This window comes from Staurois parvus, unplaced genomic scaffold (genome assembly GCF_062004578.1).
Source record: "Staurois parvus isolate SC_StPar_1 unplaced genomic scaffold, SC_StPar_1.0 ptg000249l, whole genome shotgun sequence".
In the NCBI taxonomy this organism is placed as follows: domain Eukaryota; kingdom Metazoa; phylum Chordata; class Amphibia; order Anura; family Ranidae; genus Staurois; species Staurois parvus.
Genome location: NW_028318045.1, coordinates 220,416 through 247,282, shown reverse-complemented (window position 1 = coordinate 247,282; position 26,867 = coordinate 220,416). Strand labels below are relative to the sequence as shown.

Sequence of the window (26,867 nt, the reverse complement as noted above, 5' to 3'; positions counted from 1 at the left end):
CTCTGTTTGTTTTTCTCTAGCAGGTGGATAAAGCCTGCCTTTTACTTACACAAACACACAGGTTTTCATTGTGCGCCATTACAACCTTCTAGCTGCCAGCCTTCTAACAACCAATGATGCCATTAGTTGATATGGAGAATGTTGGTCGTCTGCACGGCATCCTTGTTTGACCCTCCCCTGCCCCTCTCTATCAGTAATGGGGTCACTTTAGCTGAGTAATGTAGAGAAACTGAGGGAGAAGAGAATCATCGGAATTCTATTCAATATCCACATGCAAAAGTGTATTTGCTGTAGAACAATAAACCCCGTCTAACGCTGGCTGTCCTACATGTGAGGGTGTTGCTGCATTAGGTAAACCTATTAGAATAGTTTTTTACATTTTAGAATGGGGTGCCTTGAGACTGTCCATAATTTTAAAAGGTGCCTTGACTGAAAAAGGTTGAGAAACACTGACCTAGACATTATCATTCATTTCATTAATTTTCAACTAAGGAAGGCCTTGCGGTTCTCCCGTTTTATTGGGGGCGGTATCTACTTTAACAATACTTTCAGCAGTCAGTGAAAACATATTTTTTTAACATTTACTGAACTCCTGTACATGCAATTTCTAGCTACAACTGGGATGTATAAATAAACCAATGATCTATCTATGAACATATATGCAAAAAGAGTGGATATTTTTTTCAAATTCTGATAATGATATGATGATGAATTTTCCTATATTATCAATACAGGAGAAGGCCTCATAAAAGGAATACATTCATCTACAGGGCACTTATACCCCCTTCCTACCCAGGCCAATTTTCAGCTTTCAGTGCTGTTGAACTCTGAATGACAATTGCGTGGTCATGCAACACTGTACCCATATGAACTTTTTATAATTTGTTTCACGCAAATACAGCTTTCTTTTGGTGGTATTTAATTTTATTTGAACTATAAACAAAAAAAAGCAGAAAATTTGAAAAAAAAGTTTTTCTTTGTATCTATTATAAAATTTTGCAAACGGGTAATTTTTCTCCTTCACTGATGTGCGTTGATGAGGCAGCACTGATAGGCAGCACTGATGGGCACCACTGATGAGGTGGCACGGATAGGCGGCACTGATGAGCTGGAACTGATAGGCAGCACTACTGGGCACAGGTGGGTGGAACTGCAGGGCACGTGGGTAGCACTGATGGGCACTGGTGGGTGGCAATGAGTGGCACAGGTGGGTGGAACTGCAGGGCACATGGGTGGCATTGCTGGGCACAGGTGGGTGGCACTGCTGGGCACTGGCTGTGACAGCATGAGGAAAGTGCAGCCGTCAACTGTATTTACCCGATGATCGCTGTTATTGGACACAGCTGATCATGTGGTAAAAGGCTGCCGTGATTGGCGGTTTACTGCCAGGTGCGTGCCACTGGGGGCATGCGGGGGGGGGGGGGGGGCGTTTTCCGGAATGACATCCATGGACGTCACCCCAGGATTTCACAACCGCGCTGTAGCTGTCCTTTGGCTATAGCACGGTTGGGAACCAGTTAATATTAACTTTTTTACTTTATTTTTTTACTGTACAACCTTTTTAAAGCTTCATGCCACCAGTGCTTTTCAGGAAGACCTCATGGGTAAAATGTAAAATCTCAGGAAAAGATTTCAGTTTTGCAAAGATGATATGTAATGTCATATGTGCATGGCTCACACTGCCGCGACTTGAGATCCAACTTATGAGACCCCAAGTCGCATGACCTGTGAAATCCCATGTTAGTCAATGAGAGCGGTCTTAATTAGCACTACTGAATTCTCTCTGACTTTAGAAAAGGTTCCTGTACTAATTCAAGGCGACTTCTACCTGACTTGTGCCCATAGACTTTTTTGGAAGTCGCCTCCAAGTCGGATCCTCATCCATCTTGATGTGATTTGGATCCAACATTACAGAAAGATTACCCAGGCATTCCCTGAAAGTTGCTTCAGATTTGCTTCAAAGTATTACTCAAGTCACCTGGCAAAGATGCACTGTAAATCGTGCGACTTTCAGGTCGAAGTATTGTGAACCAAGACTTATGTGTTCTAGGACAGTTTTTTTATTGTTATACAGTGGATATAAAAAGTCTACACACCCCTGTTAAAATGTCAGGTTTCTGTGATGTAAAAAAATGAGACAAAGATAAATCATTTCAGAACTCTTTCCACCTTTAATGTGACCTATAAACTGTACAACGCAATTGAAAAACAAACTGAAATATGTTTTTTTTTGGGGGGGGGGGTAGTGGTAGTACTATTTCTTTATGTCACGTGAAGTTTAGGGCAAACAAATGCAATAAATTACCCAAAGCTTTGGTAAAATGTAAAAGACGAGTAAATAGCTACTTAACATGTCAAATTTTAAAATTGTGTGAAATGTCAACAAACTTCAGTACCCTATACTTTCTTTAGGCGACACTTCAAAAGCCCCTACAGGTCATCCATTTATTGTTACGGAATAGGTTTTGTGCTAGAAATATTTCTCTCACAGTAACGTGCATGGCGATATGTAACGTGTACTCCAATCCACATTTTCATGCATAGGCGCCCCCGAAACGTGCGTTTACATTTGCAAGTGCATATATGTGGGGGTAGGGGGCCTTTATTTGGGGGGGGGGGGGGGAATTATGTGCTTGGGTGTAACTTCATATTTTTGCAATAAAAATAAATTTTTTTTTTCATTACAAAGTCCCCATACGATGATTTTTAGGTGACAGGTTCTCTTTAAGGAGACATGCAGGGTCTAAAAGACCATGAATATCTCCTTTGGGCTTCACTGAATGTATTGCAATGCAGATTGCATTCCTCCCCATACATTCCTCCCTGGCTATTCTAGTCAGGGAAAGTGACAGAGTAACCTGGAAGTTACATCATAGCCACAGCGCTCTACTCCCTCTCCTATACCCACCATGTCAGCTATGTCAGCCCCGGGCCCACAGATGGGCAAGCGGACCCCTGAATACATGGAGGGGGCACCATGGGGGGGGGGGTAGAGGGGTTGGCTTACAGCCAGTAAGTCTGTTGATTTTCAGATTTCAACTTGCTTTAACACACCAAGCTGTCCAGCAAAGGTAGCAGTTAGAGGGTTAAGACAAACCACTGAACACTGACAGAGGTGCTTAAGATGGTCAGCTTTAATTCATTCATGAAATATCTTTATCGCAAGAGGAAAAAATTGTTGCTGTAACTGCTGAAAAAGTGTTAGCTGCAGTTTGACTTTAATTCATTAGTTAAATGCATTTAAATTTGCTAGAACATCTAAGAATACCCTCTCCAAATATTGACAATGCTTCTGTCCAAAGCTGTCTCTAATGCCACTTTGTTCAGGGTGCAAACACCCTGAAAACAGAAGTGTGTTGCTGGTTGGATCACCAGGTGAAAATAGAGGACCAAAAGCCTAAAAAAAAGAAAATGAATGCAGCCAACACCTCTAAGGATTGGTAAACTAGATTATATTACATTTTTTGTTTTAAGGTTTAATACTGCTTTAAAGTGTTACTAAATCCACAGCAGTAAAATCAGTCTGTATATGCAGTAAAGCATGATTGTTATACTCACCATGGAACCTAAGGGGTTAATCCTCTGCATTGTGTAAAAATGTTGTTTGATCCTGACTTCTCTGATCCTCCCTTCTTTCAGTGTTCCCCTCTTATCTCCTGATAAGACATACTCCTAGAGTAAAATGAAAACGCCTCCTACAAACTTTGGTATCAGTGGCAAGAATCACCCCCTTGCAAACAGCTAATAAGATCTTTGGTGTCAGGCTGCTAGCTCTGGCCAGTGATGTAAGTTCTGGAACCTACAGGTCAATCTGTCATTCCTCAAGAAACCCCCTACATGCTTGCTATACTCACTGTGGAACCTAAGGGGTTAATCCTATGTATTGTGTAAAAACATTGTTTGATCCTGACTTCTCTGATCCTCCCCTTCTTTCAGAGTCCCCCTCTTATCTCCTGATAAGACATATTGTGTGGAGTCACTCTGCACATGCTCAGTTTGATGTGAATTGCTAGAGAGGGTTATTTTTTTTTTTTGGAAGAGTGCATGTGATCAGCACAGAATCAATCAGCACTGTCCAGACAGAGGTCAGGGGTTCTGTTATCAGTGGCAAGAATCACCCCCTTGCAAACAGCTAATAAGATCTTTGGTGTCAGGCTGCTAGCTCTGGCCAATGATGTAAGTTCTGGAACCTACAGGTCAATCTGTCATCTCAAGAAACCCCCTACAAACCTCTGGAAGAACCCTATGGCTCCAGAGAACCCTGATTAACAATAGATAGTATACAGTATATACAGGGGAAAGGCATGGATGGCAAGGATGGATGTATAGAGAAGATACGCAAGCAAAAGCCGGTCCGACATGGACCAGTTTTTACAATCAGCCAGTGGATTGATTAAAAAAACCTGAAGAGATTCCCCCATCCACAAAAGGAAGGTGGACGGAGGAATCCCCCCCAATATGTTATTGTATTCTGACTGAGGGACTCCTCTGATGCAGTGCTGACCAAACAAACATTTTCCAACAAGCCCATTTGTGAGAAGTCAATCATTAGTTCTACTTCTCACACACAGGAATAGCGATAGATGGATAAAGATTTGCCCTGTCCCTGGTTGGATAGAAATGTACAGAAAACAGAGCGAAAATACAAGTTAAAGTGGAACTGCACTGCATCTGAGCATCACAAAATGAAAACGCTATTTGAATCATTTTTAATATTCAAAGCAAACTCACCCATCTATCCATGTCTCCATGCTTTATTTTGCTGAGAAATCCCTTTGAAAAACACCCCTCTGGCATTTCTGGCCATAGCCATCTTCAGTATGGGGAAATGATTCATGTAGCATTTACTTCCTGGAATCCATCTGCCCTTAGCTCAGTCAAGCAGGCAGGAGGGTAAGCTTAGCTGAGAAAGCTCATCTTCCCCTGCTGAAGACTCAGGGAATGTATGACACCATTTGCCTAGGCATGGAAACCAGGAAGTAACTGAAGAAATGTAACAAAAAAAGTTTAAAACAAGTAAATATGATATACTTTTCTATCTATTTACTAATGCTTACAGCATAAGAATCACAAATCATCAATGTTTGCTGAGAGAGTGAGGTTCTGTTTAAAGAGGCTGTTTATTCTGTTTAATTAACAAACAACAACAATAAATACCTGTTCTGTGCAATGGTTTTGCAAGCCATGCTCTGCTTGTCTCAGATACACAGAGGGGCTCACGAGCAAGCATGCATGAGTGCCCCCAGAGCAAGCAGCTTGCTCTAGGGACACTCAGCGGGGGGGGGGGCCTGGAGCGCCAGTGGGGGACCTGAGAAGAGGACTATCTGGGCTTCTCTGTGCAAAACAATTGCACAGAGCAGGTAAGTATAACCAGAGCTTAGCAAATGAAGTAAAGCTCCACTTTGCAAAGAATACCCAATCACGTGGAAGAAAAATATTTAAAAAACACAATTTTTGCTTGCACATAATTGGATGATGGAAGTCAGCAGAGTTTCTGCTCATTTACTAAGTTAGGGACCTTAGATTGTACACCCCTTGAGGGTTAGGGACTGATGTGAATGTACAATATATATATGTAAAGTGCTGCATAAACTGACGGCGTTATATAAGCCCTGTCGGACGCTATGCTTGAATCTTTAACAGTATCATTAAACCTGGCATGGACCCCTCCCATCCAGAATCATATCATATTTCCCTTTTACAGGTAGATATTATAATATCTTGGCTAAAATATTGGCTTTACGTCTCAATCAGGTTATCCTATCTTTAATACACCCTGACCAAACAGGATTTATGCCGGGGAAAAACACTGCTATGAATATTCGTTGTTTATACATGAATATACAAGCCTCCCATGATGAAGTCGGTACTAGGGCAGTGGTGACGCTTGATGCTGCGAAAGCATTCGACTGTGGAGTGGAGCTATTCTGCGGGAGATTCTGGAGGGATTTGGTTTTGGGCCCAATTTCATTAAATGGGTGCATTTGCTGTATCATTCCAATATTGCCAGGGTTGGCCGTCAATGGGTGGTTATCAGATGTTTTTCCCTTGGGCCGAGGGACCCGTCAGGGTTGTCCTCTGTCCCCCTTGTTGTATGCGCTTGCGGCGGAACCCCTAGCCACTTTGCTCAGACGTCATCCTGATATTAGGGCCCTCTGGGTTGGCTCCTTTGTGGAAAGTTGGAATGTATGCGGACGATATGCATCTTTACTTGGCTGACACAGGCCCCTCTCTAAGTACCGCTTCACAGGTGATTGAGGAGTTTGGAACACACTCTGGGCTGCGTTTCAATTGGAATAAGTCGCAGATCCTTCCCCTAGATGCCTGTCCTCCGTCATACATTTCTAGTTCCCTGCCTCTACGCAGAGTTTCTACAATCCAATATTTGGGAGTTTCTGTTACCAGGGACCTCCGAGATTACCCCACGCTCAATATCAAGCCACTATTTACCATCCATAAGGCACGCAACCAATGGTGGGCAAGGCTCCCACTGGGGGTTTTGGGAAGCATTAACCTAGTTAAAATAATCCTCCTGCCTAAACTCCTTTACATATTCTGGCACTCCCTGATACTGCTACCCCTAAAAACCTTCAAAACACTTGAAGGAATTCTTAACTCGTTCATCTGGGGATCGGGTAGACACAAGCTCTCCTCGCTTGTACTCAAGAACCCCACTACTGTGGGGTTTGCGGCCCTCCCGGATTTTCATTCTTACTATCTGGTGGCACACCTATCCCATTTTTTTCACCTAGCTAAATCGGAGGCCGATCATTACCAGACTCTGGTGTGTGGGCAGCCCGGTTGTACCTTGTTTTCCCCCTAAAAGTGGCGTTACGGACAGCAGGCATCCCGGTTCCCATGTGCATCACAACACAATAGGGCACCATCACAAACGTATCTGTGAGCTGGCTCTTCATCACGTAAATCACTCACATGTTCTCCTTTGGCTCAACCCCAGGCTACCTGAACTCCTCACTATTCCTAACCCTCAGATTTGGTCTTCTAGGAGAATCATATATCTCCACCAGGTGGTTGCGGCCATTGGGCCCAAGCCGTTCCAAACCTTAAAAGAGGAATGTAACCTCCCTAACCATATGCTATTTAGATATTTGCAGCTCCGTCATGCTTTTGGGCCCAATTTCCAGACCCAGCTCCTCTACTTCAACCCTTAACTTTGATAGATGTGGTGCTCGGTTCCGAGCCTGCCAAGCTGATTTCGGTTTTATACACTGCATTGCGCACTCCCACAATAACTAGCTTAGCGGAGGTGACCAAATCCCGCTGGGAGCCAGATATCAGGCTGTTGGAGACAGAGATCTGGGATGAGAAATTGGAGGGCATCAAGTTGGCTTCACCGAGACTCCCCGACAGACTCTATATAGTGCACGGAGCTTACCTTACCCCACTTCGGGTCTCCAGATTTCGTCCCAAGCTGAGGCCTCTTTGCCCCCGATGCCTCAGGGACCCTGGCACGTTCTTACACCTCACATAGTCCTGTTCAATTATTCAGATGTACTAGGAACAAATCATCAATTTTTGCATGATCACATGGGCTCACCTCTACAATTAGATCCCAGAGTGTGTCTTCTTGGTCTCCTCCCAGACCTGCCCGAGGATAAATTCCTTGTTACCCTTTTACATGAAACTCTATTTAGTGCCCAAAAATTGGTTGCATGCCACTGGATGCACACAATCGTCCCTACCCTCCAGGCTATCCATGGTTGATTGAAGTTAATTCAACTCTTCCGTACAAGAAACTTATTTATATCCACAGAGGATGCCCCACAAAGTACAACAAAATATGGTATAGATGGCTTGCTTCACCTACCACCTATGCAACCTGATGTAATGGCAATACTCATGGCTGGGTTTCCCCCACTCCCCCCCTCCCACTGAATCTTGTATTACTCTACCCCCAGGCATTCAATATTAGTGCACTTTGCTATGTTGTTTGATCTATGATATGTTTGTTCTCTAACTTTTTCTCTTGGAAATGCTCCGTTACAAAAGATGTAATTTCCTACCGCTGCAACGGGTTATAGATGTACCATGGGGTTTTTTTTTTACCTGTTTTTCATAACAGTAAGGTTTTTTTAATGTAAGAAAAGTAATTAGTATGTGCACTTTGCAAGTAGAGTTTCTCCAGAGATTATCCACTTGCTTACCCCCCCCCCCCAGTTAGGCCATTTTTTGCAATACGGCGCTGTGTTACTTTGACTGACAATTGCGTGGTCATGCAACGCTGCACCCAAATGAAATTTATGTCTTTTTTTCCCACAAATGGAAATTTCTTTCAGTGGTATTTGATCGCCTCTGCGGTTTTTATTTTTTGCGTTATAAACAAAAAAAAGACCAACAATTTTGAAGGAAAAAAAAATATATATTTTTGACTTTTTGCTATTAAACATGATAAGTAAAAAAATTTAAAAAGTCTAATTTCATCATAAATGTAGGCCAAAATATATTCTGCTACATGTCTTTGCTAAATAAAAAATAATCCCAATATGTGTATATTAATTGGTTTACGTGAACGTTATAGCGTCTACAACTGGCAATATATATACTGGAATTTAAAAAAAAATGTTTTTATACTAGTAATTGCGGCGATCAACAACTTATAATGGAACTACGGCGGGGACTGACTAACTGTCACTGACATCAGCAGTGACACTAATACAGTGATCAGTGCTAATAAAAAGCACTGACACTGTCCTAATGACACTAGGCAGGAAGGGGTTAACATCTGGGGCGATCAAAGGGTTAACTGTGTGCTGTGTGTGTTTTACTGTGTGCTGTGTTTTACCAGGGAGGCATGTTGTTTTGTATTGCTCTGTTATGCAGAGTAATACAAAGCAGCCTGCTGGAGCTGACAGGTGAGATCTCTGTATTGTATACATACAGACCTCTCCCCTGTCAGTGTTCCTCGGTGATCACTGGGTGCCGGCAGGGAATCTCCAGCCATGACTCGGTGATTGAAAGCTGTAGCTGCCATTGATGGCGTGGGTAAGGCGCGTGCGTGCGCACTCTACCAGGAAATACAAAATCACATATATATACGTGATTTTGAGCAGCCCTGCCGCCCTGTAGCAGTATTTCTACTATAGGGTGGTTGGGAAGCGGTTAGTAAATGAAGTAAAGCTTCACTATGCAAAGAATACCCAATCACATGCAAGGAAAATTAAAAAATACAATTTTTGCTTGCACATGATTGAATGATGGAAATCAGCAGAGTTTCCCCTCATTTACTAAGCTCTGGAGCAACTGCACTTGCAGAGTACTCAGTCTATTTACTTTTAGTAAATCTACTGATTTACTAAAGGCAAACAAACTGTGCACTTCGCAGGTGCAGTTGCACTCTGAAAACCAACCCCATGACTACACAACACACAGATATAGAAGACACAGATATAGAAGACACAGATGCACAGCACACAGATATAGAAGACACAGAGGCACAGCACACAGATATAGAAGACACAGATATAGAAGACAAACATACATAGCACACAGATATAGAAGACAAACATACATAGCACACAGATATAGAAGACACAGATATAGTAGACAAACATACATAGCACACAGATATAGAAGACACAGATATAGAAGACACAGATGCACAGCACACAGATATAGAAGACACAGATATAGAAGACAAACATACATAGCACACAGATATAGAAGACACAGATATAGAAGACACAGATGCATAACACACATATACAGAAGCTTCGCACACAGATGCATAGGACACAGATACAGAAGACATAGATGCATAGCACACAGATACAGAAAACACAGAAGCATCGTACACAGATCCAGAAGACACAGAAAAATAGCACACAAATACAGAAGACACATATACAGAAGACACAGAACATAGGACACAGATACAGAAGACACAGATGTATAGGACACAGATACAAAAGACACAGAAGCATCACACACAGATATAGAAGACACAGATGCATAGCACACAGATCCAGAAGACACAGATGCATAGCACACAGATACAGAAAATACAGAAGCATCGTACACAGATCCAGAAGACAGAAGAATAGCACACAAATACAGAAGACACACATATACTGAAGACACAGAAGCATCGCACACAGATACAGAAGACACAGATGCATAGGACGCAGATTCAGAAGACAGATGCATAGGACACAGATACAGAAGACACAGATGTATAGGACACAGAAATAGAAGACACAGATACAGAAGACACAGATGAAAAGCACACAGATACAGAAGACACAGATAAAGAAGACACAGATACAGAAGACACAGATACAGAAGACACAGATACAGAAGACAGATGCATAGGACACAGATACAGAAGACATAGATGCAGAAGACACAGATATAGGAGACACATACAGAAGACAGATGCATAGAACACAAATACAGAAGATACAGATTTAGAAGACATAGATGCACAGCACACAGATACAGAAGACACAGATGCATAGGACACAGATACAGAAGACACAGATATAGAAGACACAGATGCACCGCAAACAGACACAGAAGCATTGCACACAAATACAGAAGACACAGATATAGAAGACACAGATACAGAAGACACAGATACAGAAGACACAGATACAGAATAGAGAGATATAGAAGACACAGATACAGAATAGAGAGATATAGAAGACACAGATACAGAAGAGAGATATAGAAGACACAGATACAGAAGACACAGATATAGAAGACACAGATATAGAAGACACAGATACAGAAGACACAGATGCAGAAGAGAGAGATATAGAAGACACAGATACAGAAGAGAGATATAGAATACACGGATATAGAAGACACAGATACAGTGAACACAGATATAGAAGACACAGATATAGAAGAGAGAGATATAGAAGACACAGATACAGAAGACACAGATATAGAAGACACAGATACAGAATAGAGAGATATAGAAGACACAGATACAGAAGAGAGAGATATAGAATACACGGATATAGAAGACACAGATACAGAAGAAAGAAATAGAGAAGACACAGATACAGAAGAGAGAGATATAGAAGACACAGATACAGAAGAGAGAGATATAGAAGACACAGATATAGAAGACACAGATACAGAAGAGAGAGATATAGAAGACACAGATACAGAAGAGAGAGATACAGAAGAGAGAGATACAGAAGAGAGAGATATAGAAGACACAGATACAGACGACAGAGATATAGATGTCACAGATACAGAAGACACAGATATAGAAGAGAAAGATATAGAAGACACAGATACAGAAGACACAGATATAGAAGACACAGATACAGAATAGAGAGATATAGAAGACACAGATACAGAAGAGAGAGATATAGAAGACACAGATACAGAAGAGAGAGATATAGAAGACACAGATACAGAAGAGAGAGATATAGAATACACGGATATAGAAGACACAGATACAGAAGAAAGAAATAGAGAAGACACAGATACAGAAGAGAGAGATATAGAAGACACAGATACAGAAGAGAGAGATATAGAAGAGAGAGATACAGAAGAGAGAGATATAGAAGACACAGATACAGAAGATACAGATATAGAAGACACAGATACAGAAGAGAGAAATATAGAAGACACAGATACAGAAGAGAGAGATATAGAAGACACAGATACAGAAGAGAGAGATACAGAAGAGAGAGATACAGAAGAGAGAGATATAGAAGACACAGATACAGAAGACACAGATATAGAAGACACAGATACAGAAGAGAGAGAGATAGAAGACACAGATATAGAAGACACAGATACAGAAGAGAGAGAGATAGAAGACACAGATATAGAAGACACAGATACAGAAGAGAGAGATACAGAAGACACAGATACAGAAGACACAGATATAGAAGAGTTAGATATAGAATACACGGATATAGAAGACACAGATACAGAAGACACAGATATAGAAGAGAGAGATATAGAAGACACAGATATAGAAGACACAGATACAGAAGAGAGAGATATAGAATACACGGATATAGAAGAGAGAGATACAGAAGACACAGATACAGAAGAGAGAGATATAGCAGACACAGATACAGAAGAGAGAGATATAGAAGACACAGATATAGAAGACACAGATACAGAAGACACAGATACAGAAGACACAGATATAGAAGACACAGATACAGAAGACACAGATATAGCAGACACAGATGACACAGATACAGAAGAGAAAGATATAGAAGACACAGATATAGAAGACACAAATACAGAAGTGAGAGATATAGAAGACACAGATACAGAAGAGAGAGATATAGAAGACACAGATACAGAAGAGAGAGATATAGAATACACAGATATAGAAGAGAGAGATACAGAAGACACAGATATAGCAGACACAGATACAGAAGACACAGATACAGAAGACACAGATACAGAAGAGAGAGATATAGAAGACACAGATACAGAAGAGAGAGATATAGAAGACACAGATATAGAAGACACAGATACAGAAGACACAGATATAGAAGACACAGATACAGAAAAGAGAGATATAGAAGACACAGATACAGAAGAGAGAGATATAGAATACACAGATATAGAAGAGAGAGATACAGAAGACACAGATATAGTAGACACAGATACAGAAGACACAGATACAGAAGACACAGATACAGAAGAGAGAGATATAGAATACACGGATATAGGAGACACAGATACAGAAGAGAGAGATATAGAAGACACAGATATAGAAGACACAGATACAGAAGACACAGATATAGAAGACACAGATACAGAAGAGAGAGATATAGAAGACACAGATATAGAAGACACAGATACAGAAGACACAGATACAGAAGAGAGAGACACAGAATACACGGATATAGAAGACACAGATACAGAAGAGAGAGACACAGAATACACAGATACAGAAGACACAGATACAGAAGAGAGAGATACAGAAGACACAGATATAGAAGACACTGATATAGAAGACACTGATATAGAAGACACAGATACAGAAGAGAGAGACATAGAATACACGGATATAGAAGACACAGATACAGAAGAGAGAGATACAGAAGAGAGAGATATAGAAGACAGAGATACAGAAGACACAGATACAGAAGACACAGATATAGAAGACACAGATACAGAAGACACAGATATAGAAGACACAGATATAGAAGACACAGATACAGAAGACACAGATACAGAAGACACAGATATAGAAGACACAGATACAGAAGACACAGACATAGCAGACACAGATGGACAGCACACAGATACAGAAGACACGGATATAGAAGACACAGATACAGAAGACACAGACATAGCAGACACAGATGGACAGCACACAGATACACATCACATTACAGATGATGTCCATGGAGTAGATATAGGAAGTGATGTGTGGGGGGCAGGGCAGACCTATAGACAGAGCAGAACATATTGGCCCAGCAGTGCCAGGCTTTACAATGGTTTCTTCCACTAGTAATAGTAAAGTTCTCCTGAGCCGTGTATGGAGCTGCGGGAGCCACTAGTGATCTATAAATAAGAGTTCTGCAGGCGGGGGCCTATGACACACGGGCTCTGTGGGGGGATTGTATAGAGGGAAGGTATAGAAGACAGTACAGGGTGGCACACATGGTCAGAATAGCCCTCACCTTCCATGTGCCCAGGCCCAGGATGGGCATCTTGGCCCCGGTGTAAAGCTCCACGTACAGCGGTCCCTTCATGGCTGCTGCTGCCAATGATGACTGACACCTCCGTCTGCCTCCGCTCTTTACTAACCAGCCGCTGGAAGGATTGCTATTGGCGGAGGATGAGAGCGGTACGGCGTTGATTGGGGGCAACGTGTGGTGGGCGGGGACCAGGCGCTTCCTTCAGGCAAGATGTCTGCTACGGGTTTACCCGACTTTAGCCCTCGCTGTTCCAGCTGTGTAGAGCGTGTGACTGTCCTGCAGCGGGCGGCACCTGAAGCCTGCCGGACCCAGATTTTCCTTCTCTTCTTGTCTCAGGGACAGTGTATTCCCAGGCAGGAAGAGAAGGAATCTCTCCAAAGGGGTTTTGACAAGCCCGGCCGGAGTTCCAGTCCTTTCCCTACTCTATCCACAACGAACCAGAAAATGTTTCTCTTGTTTGTAAATTGACCCGTTCACATATATGCGCATGACGTGAGGTAACATCGGCTTCTATTGTGCCCGCTCGCCTATATGCGCATGACGCGAAGCAACATCGGCTTCTATTGTGCCCGCTCACATATATGCACATGACGTGAGGTAACATCGGCTTCTATTGTGCCCGCTCACATATATGCGCATGACATGAAATAATAGCTTCTGTGGTGCCCGTTCACATATATGCGGCACGTTCGGCGTATGGATTCACTGCCAGTTGAAAAAGAGTCCTGTCAGTTTTCTGAGCAGTGCGGTCCGGTTCAGGTGCCAATTCAGACTCATTGACTTCTATGGGAACGCATCTGAATAGCGCATGTCATGAGCTGTGAACAGGATAAAATCCTGACCCGATCCTGATCTGAACCTGACCTGAACCGCTGAACTGCTTTGTCAATTTGCTCTGGAAACCAGTAATTTCATTGACAGAAATATTTTTATCATACTTTTAGTCAGTGGCATGTTTCGGTGACAAACACTAAACAAAATTTGCTCCAAATTTTCATCATTTGATGAGAACTATGACAGAAATTAATTGCAATTTTCGTCAATGAACAAAAATGTGAGGGAGGGACGTTTTATTCGTAAAGATGTTATATAACGGCTAAACCTGTGTCTGTGCAGTTTGTTCAAACCTTAATACCATAAATATGATGTTGTTTGATTTCTTTATACTCCAAGTGAATATGAGTTTGAAAATTCTATAGCAATGCTTAAAGTGTTACTAAACTCACAATAGTAAAATCTGTATATACAGTAAAGCATGCTTGTTATGCTCACTGGGGAACCTAAGGGGTTAATCCTCTGCATTGTGTAAAAAGCCTGTTTGATCCTGTCTTCTCTGATCCTCCCATTTTTCCACTGTCCTCAATCCATCTGCTAACAAAACAGAGTCTTGGGGGCAGGCTGCACATGCTCAGTTTGGTGTGTGTTGTTAGAGAGTTTTATTTTTTTCCTTTGGGAGGGGTCACTTGATTAGCACAGGGCCAATGAGCACTGTCCAGACAGAGGGTCAAGAGTTATACACTCTCATAGGACAATCAGGAAGAATAAAAACTTCTCCTACAAGCTGTAACCAGTGCTCTGCTGGACACTGACATAAGTTACAAGGCTGCTCTAACTGCTGATGAGAAAAGGAATTTAGCAGTTTATATTTACTAAAATAATTGCATTTCCATGTTGTGTGTACTGTGGGATACCAGATATAGTGAATGCAGGGTCCTGGGTTTAGTGACACTTGAAATAATGCATTACATTACATTTTAGTTGAATAAAACTATTTTAGTCAACTAAGGCTCAGTTCACACTAGCTTTGTTAGCAGGCGTTTGAGGAGCGTTTTAAGGCTCCTCAAACACCTATGAAAATTATACACATGGCAGCACACAGTGCTGTTCACACTGAAGTTTTAGCGTCACAGTAAAATTGACGCCTCATGTCCAGTCTTTCAACTTTTCCCATTCAAGTCTATGCTGATGCTCCTCAAATGCCTGGTAGGCGTTTGCGGGGCGTTAATACCATTAACTTCATTATAGGCCCTTGTGGTATGGTTTTAATGCTTGGAAAACACCTATGAAACGCCTCAGAACCGCGCACAAGGCGTTTGGGGAGCATTAGAAACGCGCCCAAAATGCCTGTCTAATGCCTGTCAAACGCTATAGGGGCGTTTGGGAAGAAGGTGTGAACAAGCCCTAAAATGTACTGGAGATCTAGTTGACTAAAAGGTAGGATATTTTAGTTGAATAGAATATACTACAGATTTTAGGCACAGATTTCAGATGACCAAAATATGATAAAACTAAAATGGCGTTTTAGTCCATAGACTATGACTAAAACTAAATAGAATTTTGACTTTGGAATGAACACTAGTGAAAACAGAGCTTCAATTCACACTGCACATGTATGAATCCACACTGGGTCTGTTCACACTGGAACGCAGTATGGGAGTTCAAAATGTACTGGGTGTGTGACATGCTGTGGGTGTCAATGTATTCCTAACAACACCCCAACCACCGATTGCAAACGGCGCATTTGTCTGCACCGGATGGCATAGTACAGCAGTACTATACAATCTGGTGCGGTGCATTTTTGAAAAGTAATGCATGCACTAGTTTTGGTGTGATCCAGTGTGATTTCACCCCATTCAGATGGAAAATTGCAGCGGATTGAATCACAGAGGAATGTGTTGCTGTGCAATTCAGGTGTGAACTGGCCCTCAAGGAGAAGTGTGGGATAGCAAAAAAACAAACATACCTAAATGGCTGCAGTATCAGTCTGATGCTACAGCTGTCCTCCACCAGCTCTAAGACTGAGAACTGAGCAATCACATGACCACTGATCGCTCAGTTCTCAGTCTTTTTAGAGTAGAGAGCAGTGACTATCATTTACTGGATCTCTGCTCTGCACCTCCAGCACTCACTGGAGCGCCAGGCTGTGGCGAGAATGGGATCGTCTGGATCTCAGCAGCACGCTGATATACTGAGGCAGCTGCCGGTCATGTATCTGGGTGGATCTTGACATCAGCCAACAGTGGGCTACCGGCTGAATCTGGGTCACAGAAGTGCAGAAATAAGTTCACAACTGTGAGCCAGGAGAGAAGTATGGCCAAAAAGTTTTGGTCTTGCTTATTTTTTAGGACAAAGTTCACCTTTGCCAAAACCCCCCCAAAAAACTGTCTATGTGGACAAAGGGTGTCTGTAGAGAAAAATAAACTGTACAGCTTTGACCAAAGCTGAATAATGTCCTTGCCATAGGTGTTGGCCATGTACGTACCCTTTGAAGCCTGGCTGGACTACTCCCAGGACATTGCTAGAAGAGTGAGCTCTTTCTCTGATTCAAAAGCGTGCCATCCCTCCAGAGGGCATGCACCAGTGACGTCACCGGCTGCATGTTAGATAAATAGCGTGCTTTTTTTATGAATGACCGGGGCCGTGTTGACGTCACTCCCGCACAAGCAGGAGCCCTTGGCTATGGCACGGAGCTCTGAAGGTCCGGCACAATATGCCATCCCTCCAGAGAGCATGCCCCAGTGACGTCACCAGCTGCATGTTATATGAATAGCTCTTAGTGCAAGTGTAGGAGATGTTCACTACAGCTATAGGTATAAGTTCTAAAATGGACTTTATTTCCACTTTATGAACATTCCCTTCCCCCCTCCTCCTTCTACCTATCCTGCATACCCTGTGTAAAAAGATCTGTGTACTTACCTGTTTTTAAATCTGGTCTGCTCACATGATACAGTACCTCTTATTGTGCAAATCCCTGAGTAAGGGAACACATGACAACGGCTGTGAATTCCAGGAATGGTGATATCACCCATAGACTTCCATGGCCCAGCTGTTGTCAGTTCTCTTTCCTCCGCAGCCACTGCTCACCAACACCAGCGAGCCAGAGCTGCAGGATCACGTGACCAGACTGCATTAAAAATGGGTAAGTACACAGCTCTTTTTATACGGGATACATAGGAGGAGGGAAAAAGACATTTTTAAAGCAGAACTAAGTGCCCGGTCATACAGGTGCAATTTGGGAATTGAAATCACATGTAATGAATGTAAATGTCAGTGTCCTAACATTTGCGATTTGCTGCAGCGCAATATTATTTTTTCAGGTACTTATAGTGCTGTAAATTTTACTCAGCGATTTACATATATATTGTGCATTCATATCAGTCCCTAACCCTCAAGGGTTGTACAATCTAAGGACCCTAACTCACATTCATACATACACATACTAGGGCCAGTTTAGACAAGAGCCAATTAACCTACCAGCATGTCTTTGGAGTGTGGGAGGAAACTGGAGTACCCAGAGGAAACGCACACAGGCACAGGGAGCCCATGCAAACTCCAGCTAGGTGGTGCTGTGGTTGGGATTCAAACCAACAACCCTAGTACTGCCAGGCAGACGTGCTAACCGTTTAGCCACTGTGCTGTGATTTATAAAGTAGTTCTTGCATTACTTTTTTTGCAGTTTTGTTATGATTTCACATACATAGAATATAATGCAAATCGCACTGCACATTGCAAGAAATCGTAGCAATAAAGTCTTCAGAAATCGCACTGAAATTGCACAATTTTAAATTGCAGCGGTGCGACCGGTGACTTATCCCTCCTAACATTTTCAGCCAAGGAGGCCGCTATCTTAGCCTCTTTTTGATCTGCAACTGCCATGATTCTGCACATGTGATCAGTTATGAAACCTTCCATTTGATGATTTGACAGTTTGGTTGGAAGCACAAGGAAATATGACAGTGAGGAATGTAACAGTTTTTTAAACTGTTAAATTAATGGTTTAGTTCCGCTTTAATGCTGGCCATACATGGTTAGAAAATCGATTTTCAAAACGCAAAATTTTATGGCAAAAATAGAACCATAATGTCAGATGTTTGTAGCATAAATTATTTACTTTCTACACATTAGTAATAAAATTGAAAACAGTAAAAAAAAAACTACAGTTGCAGTGAGAGGGATCACAAAGATCAAAAAATGTTTACATCATATTCAGTGATCGTGTAATTGATCAATGGAAAATGTGCCATTTATGTTGTTATCAGTCGATAATATGTTGATAATTGGGGGACAAATATCGATACAATGATGGTGTCATCATAGAAACATTTGACAGATCTTTATTATTATTATATAGGAGACAATACAGTTACAATACAGTTCAATACAGAAGAAATAGGAGGGCCCTGCTCATGGAGCTTATAATCTAATCTTTAGAAGTCCGACCATTTTTTCGAACAATTTTCCAACCATGTATGGTCAGCCTAAGACTAGTCAGTGTTAGGGCTCTTTCACATGGATGTTCTGATAGGGTCCGCCTGTCCATTTTTCAGGCGGACCCGATCGGAACCTCCATTCTCCTCTATGGAGTGATGGGTATAAACGGACATGTGTCCGTTTACACCCGCTGACATCTGATCCGATCCGATCTGCCAAAAAAAGGATGGATGGGGATCCAATTCCCCTTTACGTCCGTCAATTCGGGTCGGATGAAAACGGACAGGGGGTCTGTTTTCATCCGACCACCCACTGAGGAGAGTGAGCAGCTCTGTGTCTGCGGAGCTGACAGAGACCTGTCATCTGCTTGCTCAGCGACTCCCCCACAACTTTATCACATTTAAATCAGCATAAAACACTAATGATTGCTGCATTTAGATGTCTCCTTACTTGCTCTGTTTTCTTGTAATTTGTCCCATTCTTTGTAATGACATCACCGGCGCATTTATATCTCTCCCCTGATTCACAGCACGCTCTGTGTGCAATCTGTCCATCGACAGGTATGCTGTGCCGGTGATTTCCACTCCCTGCGGCACTGCGCTCAAAAACCTTGAGACTACAGTTTCGGCTATGCTCAGCGGAACACGGTTGTCATAGGAATGATGGAACAAGAATGTGGCTTGGCTAAGAAATGATCACGCATGCACGAGATTGCAGCAAGGGCTACATGAAAAGGTGGAAGTACTCTGTAATGGGGAAAACAAAACCTAAGATGGCACCGGCTTATCCCTGGAGGCAGTGGTGTATTTTGGTTTTGTGCTGCCCTAGGCAAGACTAAAATCAGGCACCCCCCACATCTAAATTTGTCCCACTCCTTCCTGTTTAAGATCCACCCCTTCATCTGTAAACTCCACCCCTTCCTCTTTAGGCCCTGCCTCTTCCCATCAGAGCTCCACCCACTGACAACAGCAATGGGGCACTATTCCTCCCACTGACAACAACGGTGGGGCACTATTACTCTCACTGACACCAATGGTGGGGCACTATTCCTCTCACTGATACCAACGGTGGGGCACTATTCCTCTCACTGACACCAACGGTGGGGCACTATTCCTCCCACTAACACCAATGATGGGGCACTATTCCTCCCACTGACACCAACGATGGGGCACTATTCCTCCCACTGACACCAATGATGGGGCACTTTTAATCTCCAATTATGGAAAGGTTTCTTCACAGTAAGAGCTGTGAAAATGTGGAATAGACTCCCTCAAGTGTTGGTTCTGGCCAGCTCAGTAGATTGCTTTAAAAAAAATGCCTGAATTCTTTCCTAGATACACATAATATTAACTGGATACTAATATCTATAGGTAAAGTTGATCCAGGAAATATCCAATTGCCTCTCGGGGGATCAGGAAGGATTTTTTTTACCCTGCAGGAGCAAATTGGATCATGCTTTGCTGGGGGTTTTTTGCCTTCCTCTGGATCAACTGTGGGTATAGGATTATAACTTCCTTTTTTTTTTCATAAATGTGAATGTGGGTGGGACTGTTGGCGGATCTGGTGGGTCCACCCTCTATTTATGAATGATGAGATGAGACAAAGCAGGAGTCTTCTGGTCTGTCAAACGAAAACACAATGTGAGTGGGCAGGAAAGACCAGATGTTTGACTCCTGGGCCCTTCTACTACAATGAACAGTGACATAATTACATACCACTGCCTTGTGAATGAACCTCACAAGGGTGTTACAAGAGGAAGAGTGGGGATAGCGCCACCCATCTTAAGAAGAGGAAATAATGGGAAATGACCCCCTTACTATACAGGAGTTAACATGCGATTTCCTAACATGTAGATGAAGCTTTGAAAGACATGAGCAAATTACATAAATGTAAAAAGGTGATCTTTACAAAAAACTTTCTACCAGAGTACAGCTTCAATATCCGTGGGTAGAAGTAGTTGTCATAGTTTAAAGACTAACTCCACTTTTGCTGAGAAAATAAATTCCCCTCGGGGTGATCTATGCACATTGCAAGGAATTTAACAAACTTTGTTGCAGATACCTACCTTTTGGTATTCTGAAGAAAGAGCTGTTTGTGTCTATGTAGAAAGTGAATCAAATCAGAAAATTGCAGAGCTGCAGGTTGAAAAGGAAAGGTAATTTTTAATAACATTCAATTACAATATGTCCTGTGTGGCAATTGTATATATTGCTACAATGAAGCTTGTATAAAGTTACAGTTTGATGCTAAACATCGTAAGTGGTTTCCAGAAACACTGTGGAGACAAATCCTTTATACAGTATCTTGGAGGACAACCTAGATTCTTTAGTTTTGAGAAGGGGAATTATTATAATTTTTTTTTTTTTACAATGTTTTAGTTTTTTTTATTCCCAATTGTATTTGTTGACAACTTACTGTTGCATTTCCTGTTATGTTCTTAATTATATTGTAAAATCCTTAAATATTTCAATAAAATATTATGGAAAAACAAAACATTGTCAGAAGTTCTTAACCTTCCTCACTCTACTAATAAATGGGATTTTGTATTTGGCTGCATTGTATCAACTTGCCTTCACTTTCTGTCCATAATGGAATTTTGAACATTTTGCAGACAGACTCTTCACTTGGTCCATTACTCTAGTTGTATAAACAACAGCAAATGACTAACAGCCGTAATGTGCATATAGAATTAATTTATGCATGCTTATGTATTCATCATGTAATTATTAGTATTCTCCTAAGAAGGATATCCTTGTCATTTAGGATCTAAAGGGAACCATTCATGAAAAAATAGCAAGGCAGCCATTGCTGACATGTGATCATGTTGTTCCTCTATCACTGTCAGTATGCTGATTAAGAGTTCGGACACTGTGTACTATAGACACATAAGTCAGATGATTAACACTGCCAGGCAGTTAGAACTTTCTGTAGGCCAGTAATGGAAATCTATGCATTTCTGTCAGTACAGGTTATGCCCAGCAATCATTGAAGATGAGGTGAGATTGAAGATGAGCATCAGAATGCACTAGTTACTTGAAAATAACTTGTTCATTTGCATCTCTAAGATTTTTGCATGGTTTTTAAAGTGGAGCTTCACCCAAAAGGGGAAGTTCCACTTTAAGTATTGGTTTCCCTGCTCCCCATGAGGAATTAGCACCTTTGGGGAGCAGGTACCCAATCTTGACAGGTACCTGCTCCTACATCCGCTGCAACTGGCTAGGCAATCAGAAGCAGTTGTCCTCTCTCCCTCCCCGTAGTGTTCTGGGATATGTGACAGGTTCTAGAAGACTATGGGACCATTCACAAGGAGCAGCACTACTAGCGCATGCGCAGTGGGCACCTGGCTGTGAAGCTGCAAGCTGAGAGAGAGGACAACCGGTGAAACACAGTTGGATCATGAGACAGGTGAGTGGCTATTTGTAAAAGTCAGCAGCTACAGTTTTTGTAGCTACTAACTTTTATTTTTTTAGGTTTGACTGGAGGTCCACTTTAACCACTTGCCACCACACACACCATATACAAGACAGCATGGAGGGGGGCTTTAGTGCTGGGCTGCCACATATATGTACATCTGAAACCAGGTTGGGAGGACACAGAGCCCCCAGGACACTGACCATACTGTCACAGACAACTCTCAGGTTACTGTTTACCACTGGGGGCCAATCATCAGCTCCTGATTATGTGATCACCGTGAGAGCTAATCAGAGTGATCACATGATTGGGAAGCCTGGCTCTGTCCCCTGGCATTTAAAACCCCTGAAAGAGAAGGTGGGATCTGCCAGTAAAATGACAAAGGACCTAAAGGACTGTCATTTGGTACACCTGTACGTTTTCTTATATATGCTGGAAAATTGTCAGTCTCAGCTGTTACTGTGAGTGTCCCCCCTTGTGCAAAAGGTTTGTCTTCAAACAACCCTTAGGTGACCACCATGATTGACTGGTGCGCATAAAATCTGTAACCAAGCTGATTATTTCCTCATCATTAGTAACCGTCAGTGACTATAAATAGAGCTGTTCCACACCCCCAAACAATGTATATACACTGGATATGCAATCCTATCATCCCCAAAACACCAAATAGTAAATGTATCTTGTCAAGCACACCATTTCAAGACAAATATACATTTAATAATTCAATTAGAATACCTAAAATGAAGTAACTGTGATCTCTCCTGAAGATGAGTTTTTTTTTTACCCTAAACCATTAAATAAAAGACCTCACTCCCTCTTGTCCTGTGCCAAATCAATGAAAGCAGCTCTGTGCTTTATATTATGCGCCTACACTCACCGGCCACTTTATTAGGTACACCTGTTCACTTGCTTGGTAACACAAATTACTAATCAGCCAATCACATGGCAGCAACTCAATTCATTTAGGCATCTAGACGTGGTAAAGATGACTTGAAGTTCAAACCGAGCATCAGAATGGAATGGAGAAAATCCCAGTAGATCAGCAGTTTTTTAAATACTCAGACCAGCCCATCTGGCACCAACGACCATGCCACATTCAAAGTCACTTAAATCCCAGCAAGTCATCTCACTACGTCTAGATGCCTAAATGTATTGAGTTGCTGCCATGTGTTTGGCTGATTAGCAATTTGTGTTACCAAGCAATTGAACAGGTGTGTATATTCTATGATGCATGTATTGTATGACTAATGCAGGCCATAGATGGGGAGAAAACCGGCCGATTTTTGTTTTAAAAAATGAAAAATCGGTCGCTCAATCAGCCGACGTTACCAGGAATGGTAAAAAAAAAAACGGCCGATTTTCATCCCGTCTACAGCCAGCAAAAAGTGTCTCTGCAGGGAGCTCCGCTATTTCTTTGATAGTTCTTTGACATTAATAGCGGCTGCAACATTGTATCTATTTGTATCCCTTTCGGATACAGATGTTTTTATTCGGAAACAAATAGATACATTGTTGCAGCTGCTATAAATGTCAAAGAACTGTCAAAGAAATAGCGGAGCTCTCTGCAGGGACACTTTTTGCTGGACTGGAATTTTTCTTCTTCTTCATCCTCTTCTTCTTTTTCTTCCTCTTCTTCTTCTTCATCCTCTTCTTCTTCCTCTTCCTCCTCTTCTTCTTCTTCATCCTCTTCTTCTTCTTCTTCATCCTCTTCTTCTTCCTCTTCTTCTTTGTCAGGGCAGGAGCGGAGGAATGGGCAGGCAGGCCTAATGGTAGGGTCACACAGCGACTGACGACAGCCATTACTCACAGACCAGAGTCTCTCAGGGCGTGGAGTCTAAGCCCCAGGCTGCCCTTAACCAGGGCCCCTGATGGTGGGGATGGACTTGACGCAGCCTGAGACCAGGTCGCGGCCCCCGAGTAACCCCAGCTGCGGTATCAACTGCCGCCAATGGCGTACAGCTGGTGGGAGCCAGATGGAAAACGTATAGCGTGGTCGGACAGGCTGGGTCGATAACAACGGAGCAAACAGTACAAGACGGTAGACAAGAATACTCAGGTCACGGGCCGAGTTCAGCAACGGGAGGTCAGGTAATGGGATAAAGCAGAGAATAGTCTTGTCCAAGCCGAGTCGGTTACCAGGAGAGCAACGAGAACAGAACAAGAGCTTGCTGCAAAGGAACATACAGGACACGAATGCAAAGAGCAACTGCAGACAGCAGGCTTAAATGTGGTCAGCCACACCCTTCTGGAGGAGGAGCCGAAAGGAGGCCTGAAAGCATAAAGGCTCCCACCATGCTTTGCAGGAACTTAAGATGGATGCCAGCACATGGAGCAACACAATCACTGAGGAAAGGTAGGACCTTGACATTCTTCTTCTTCATCTTCTTCTTCTTCATCCTTTTTTTCTTCTTCATCTTCTTCTTCTTCATCATCATTTTTTTCTTCTTCCTCTTGTTCTTCTTCATCCTCTTCTTCTTCATCTTCTTCTTCATCCTCTTCCTCTTCTTCTTCATCCTCTTCTTCTTCTTCATCCTCTTCTTCTTCATCTTCTTCTTCTTCATCCTCTTCCTCTTCTTCTTCATCCTCTTCTTCTTCTTCATCCTCTTCTTTTTGTCTTCCTCTTGCAGGCCACTGCTCATGCGCAGATTTTTTATCGGTAAAAAGATCGGCCGATTTGCCCATCATTGCTGCGAAAATCGGCTGATCGGCAAAATCAGACGATCTTTTTCAAACTTTACCGATAAAAAAAATCTGCCAAAATACCGAAAAACAGCCGACCTATTAACCCACTAACAATCCGAAAATTGGCCGATTTTATTTTCGGCCGAAAAATCGGCCGATTTTTGACCCATCTATGGCCTGCATAACACCCCATTTACTGCATAATTCCTTTCATGTATACATACAGTAGTATTTCATATTAGGTACAGAATTCTGTTTACATTATTAAAAGTGCATTTACATTGGCAAGGTGTGCTACTCCAATAGATACAGTTTTTAACAGATGTCAGTGAGCACAGTCTTTGAACTAAGAGCGTACATACTGTAGGTGAACACAGAACCGTGTCTGAAAACATTGCAGATTGTGGGTCTCAATGTATTCATTTATATATATGATGAAAGAATACCTTTACAGAGATCACCTTCAATGAAAAACACTTTTCAAAATGAGTTGTAGATCGAGAGATATAAGTTATATGCAGGTGTTACCTTTTATCTTTTCCTGTATGTCATAGGAATGAAGCAATAAACCTGGCCATACACGAAGCAAATTTTGGCCGGTTCCTAAAGAAATGAATTCCGCTGTCAAAGTACAATAGCTGCATTTGTGCTCTGTAGCATGAATAGAGGAATCCAATGAACAGAAAAAAAATATGTGTACAGTCAGCTTTAAGCCTCATTATTGGATAACATCGCATTAGAGGGTAAATTGGGAGAATGAAGAAGTTGGGTCATGGTAAACTTTCACAAAAGTTGAATTTTTCATATGAATTAATGGGCTTTTGATCTACCGATCATTGAAAGTAACCTTAAATAATTTTTTATCATAAGCTCAGTTTGAATTGCCAAGGTTTGTCATGAGTTTAGAGTGAGTAAAATAATCCCTTTCTGTTGTTTCGCCTCAGACATATTTCAATGAATTAGTGACTGTGCCACACAATATTTATCATTTATGCCAAACCTAGCATAAACTAACATTAAAATTGGTGTTGCAACATAAACAGGCTCAGCATTGTGGAACATTCTACATTTTGACATACAGAAATGCATTGGATCCAGTGCAGAATTTTTTTTTCGTGGAAATTTCCTTCTTTAAAGGGTTTTACAGAAGAAGCATATCAATGTTAAATTTGTGAGTACAAAATGTTTTTCATGCTGTATTTGTAACTATCTGATCTGACTGGCGGAGCATTTTAAGGTACGATACATGTGGAAGTTAATAGTTCATTGTCAATTATAAAGACAAGCACAAAAATTGATTTTAGATGTGTATTTTTGTGAAATTTGAATGTAGCCAGGTGCTGGCTAAATCATGCCATTAGGGACATTTACAGGTGAGACTATGGTAATCTTCCCCCCCCCCCCCCCAGTGCCTAGTGGAAACAACACTGACATAGTGAAAGGCTGCTTATTCTGCTAGCTGAGAATGAAGATCTCACACTCAAGGGAATACACCCTAAATTGCATCAAGCCATTTGATTGGTGGTTAGAGAACAGACAGCCCCAACAGGAGTGGAAAGATTGTAGAGGCTAGGAGCCAGGGAAAGAGTGCTGCAGCACCAGGGCCAGTGCTAGACTATATTGTGCCCTAGGTAGAACCAACTACTTGAACCCCCCCCCAAAAAAATATAAAACTTTAACATTTTTAACATGTGTGAGGATGCTTTCTCACCTCCTTGCCAATGTTAGCTCCTTGTGGAGACTGATTAGGGAGCTGGGAGGAAGTGATATTGGCGCACCATAGTATGTCAGCGGGGGCTTTATTCAACACCCCACCACTATTGCCATACTATAGTGGCAGTGCTTTTGCAGCCTAGTGGGAAATGGCTGGGAGACGGTAATAGTGTGGCTCAGCCGCACATTTTTAATGTC

General features: G+C 42.0%; 1 protein-coding gene across 1 annotated transcript in view; it reads right to left on the bottom strand.

Annotated features, from left to right (window-relative positions):
* AKR1B1 (aldo-keto reductase family 1 member B) overlaps positions 1–13,793 on the bottom strand; it is a 36,404-nt gene extending 22,611 nt beyond the window's left edge. Inside the window, exon 1 of the mRNA XM_089680639.1 lies at positions 13,635–13,793. Coding sequence (XP_089536765.1) covers positions 13,635–13,706 — 72 coding nt within the window. The 5' untranslated portion in view covers positions 13,707–13,793. The remainder of the gene's footprint in view (positions 1–13,634) is intronic.
* Positions 13,794–26,867: the final 13,074 nt, after the last annotated feature.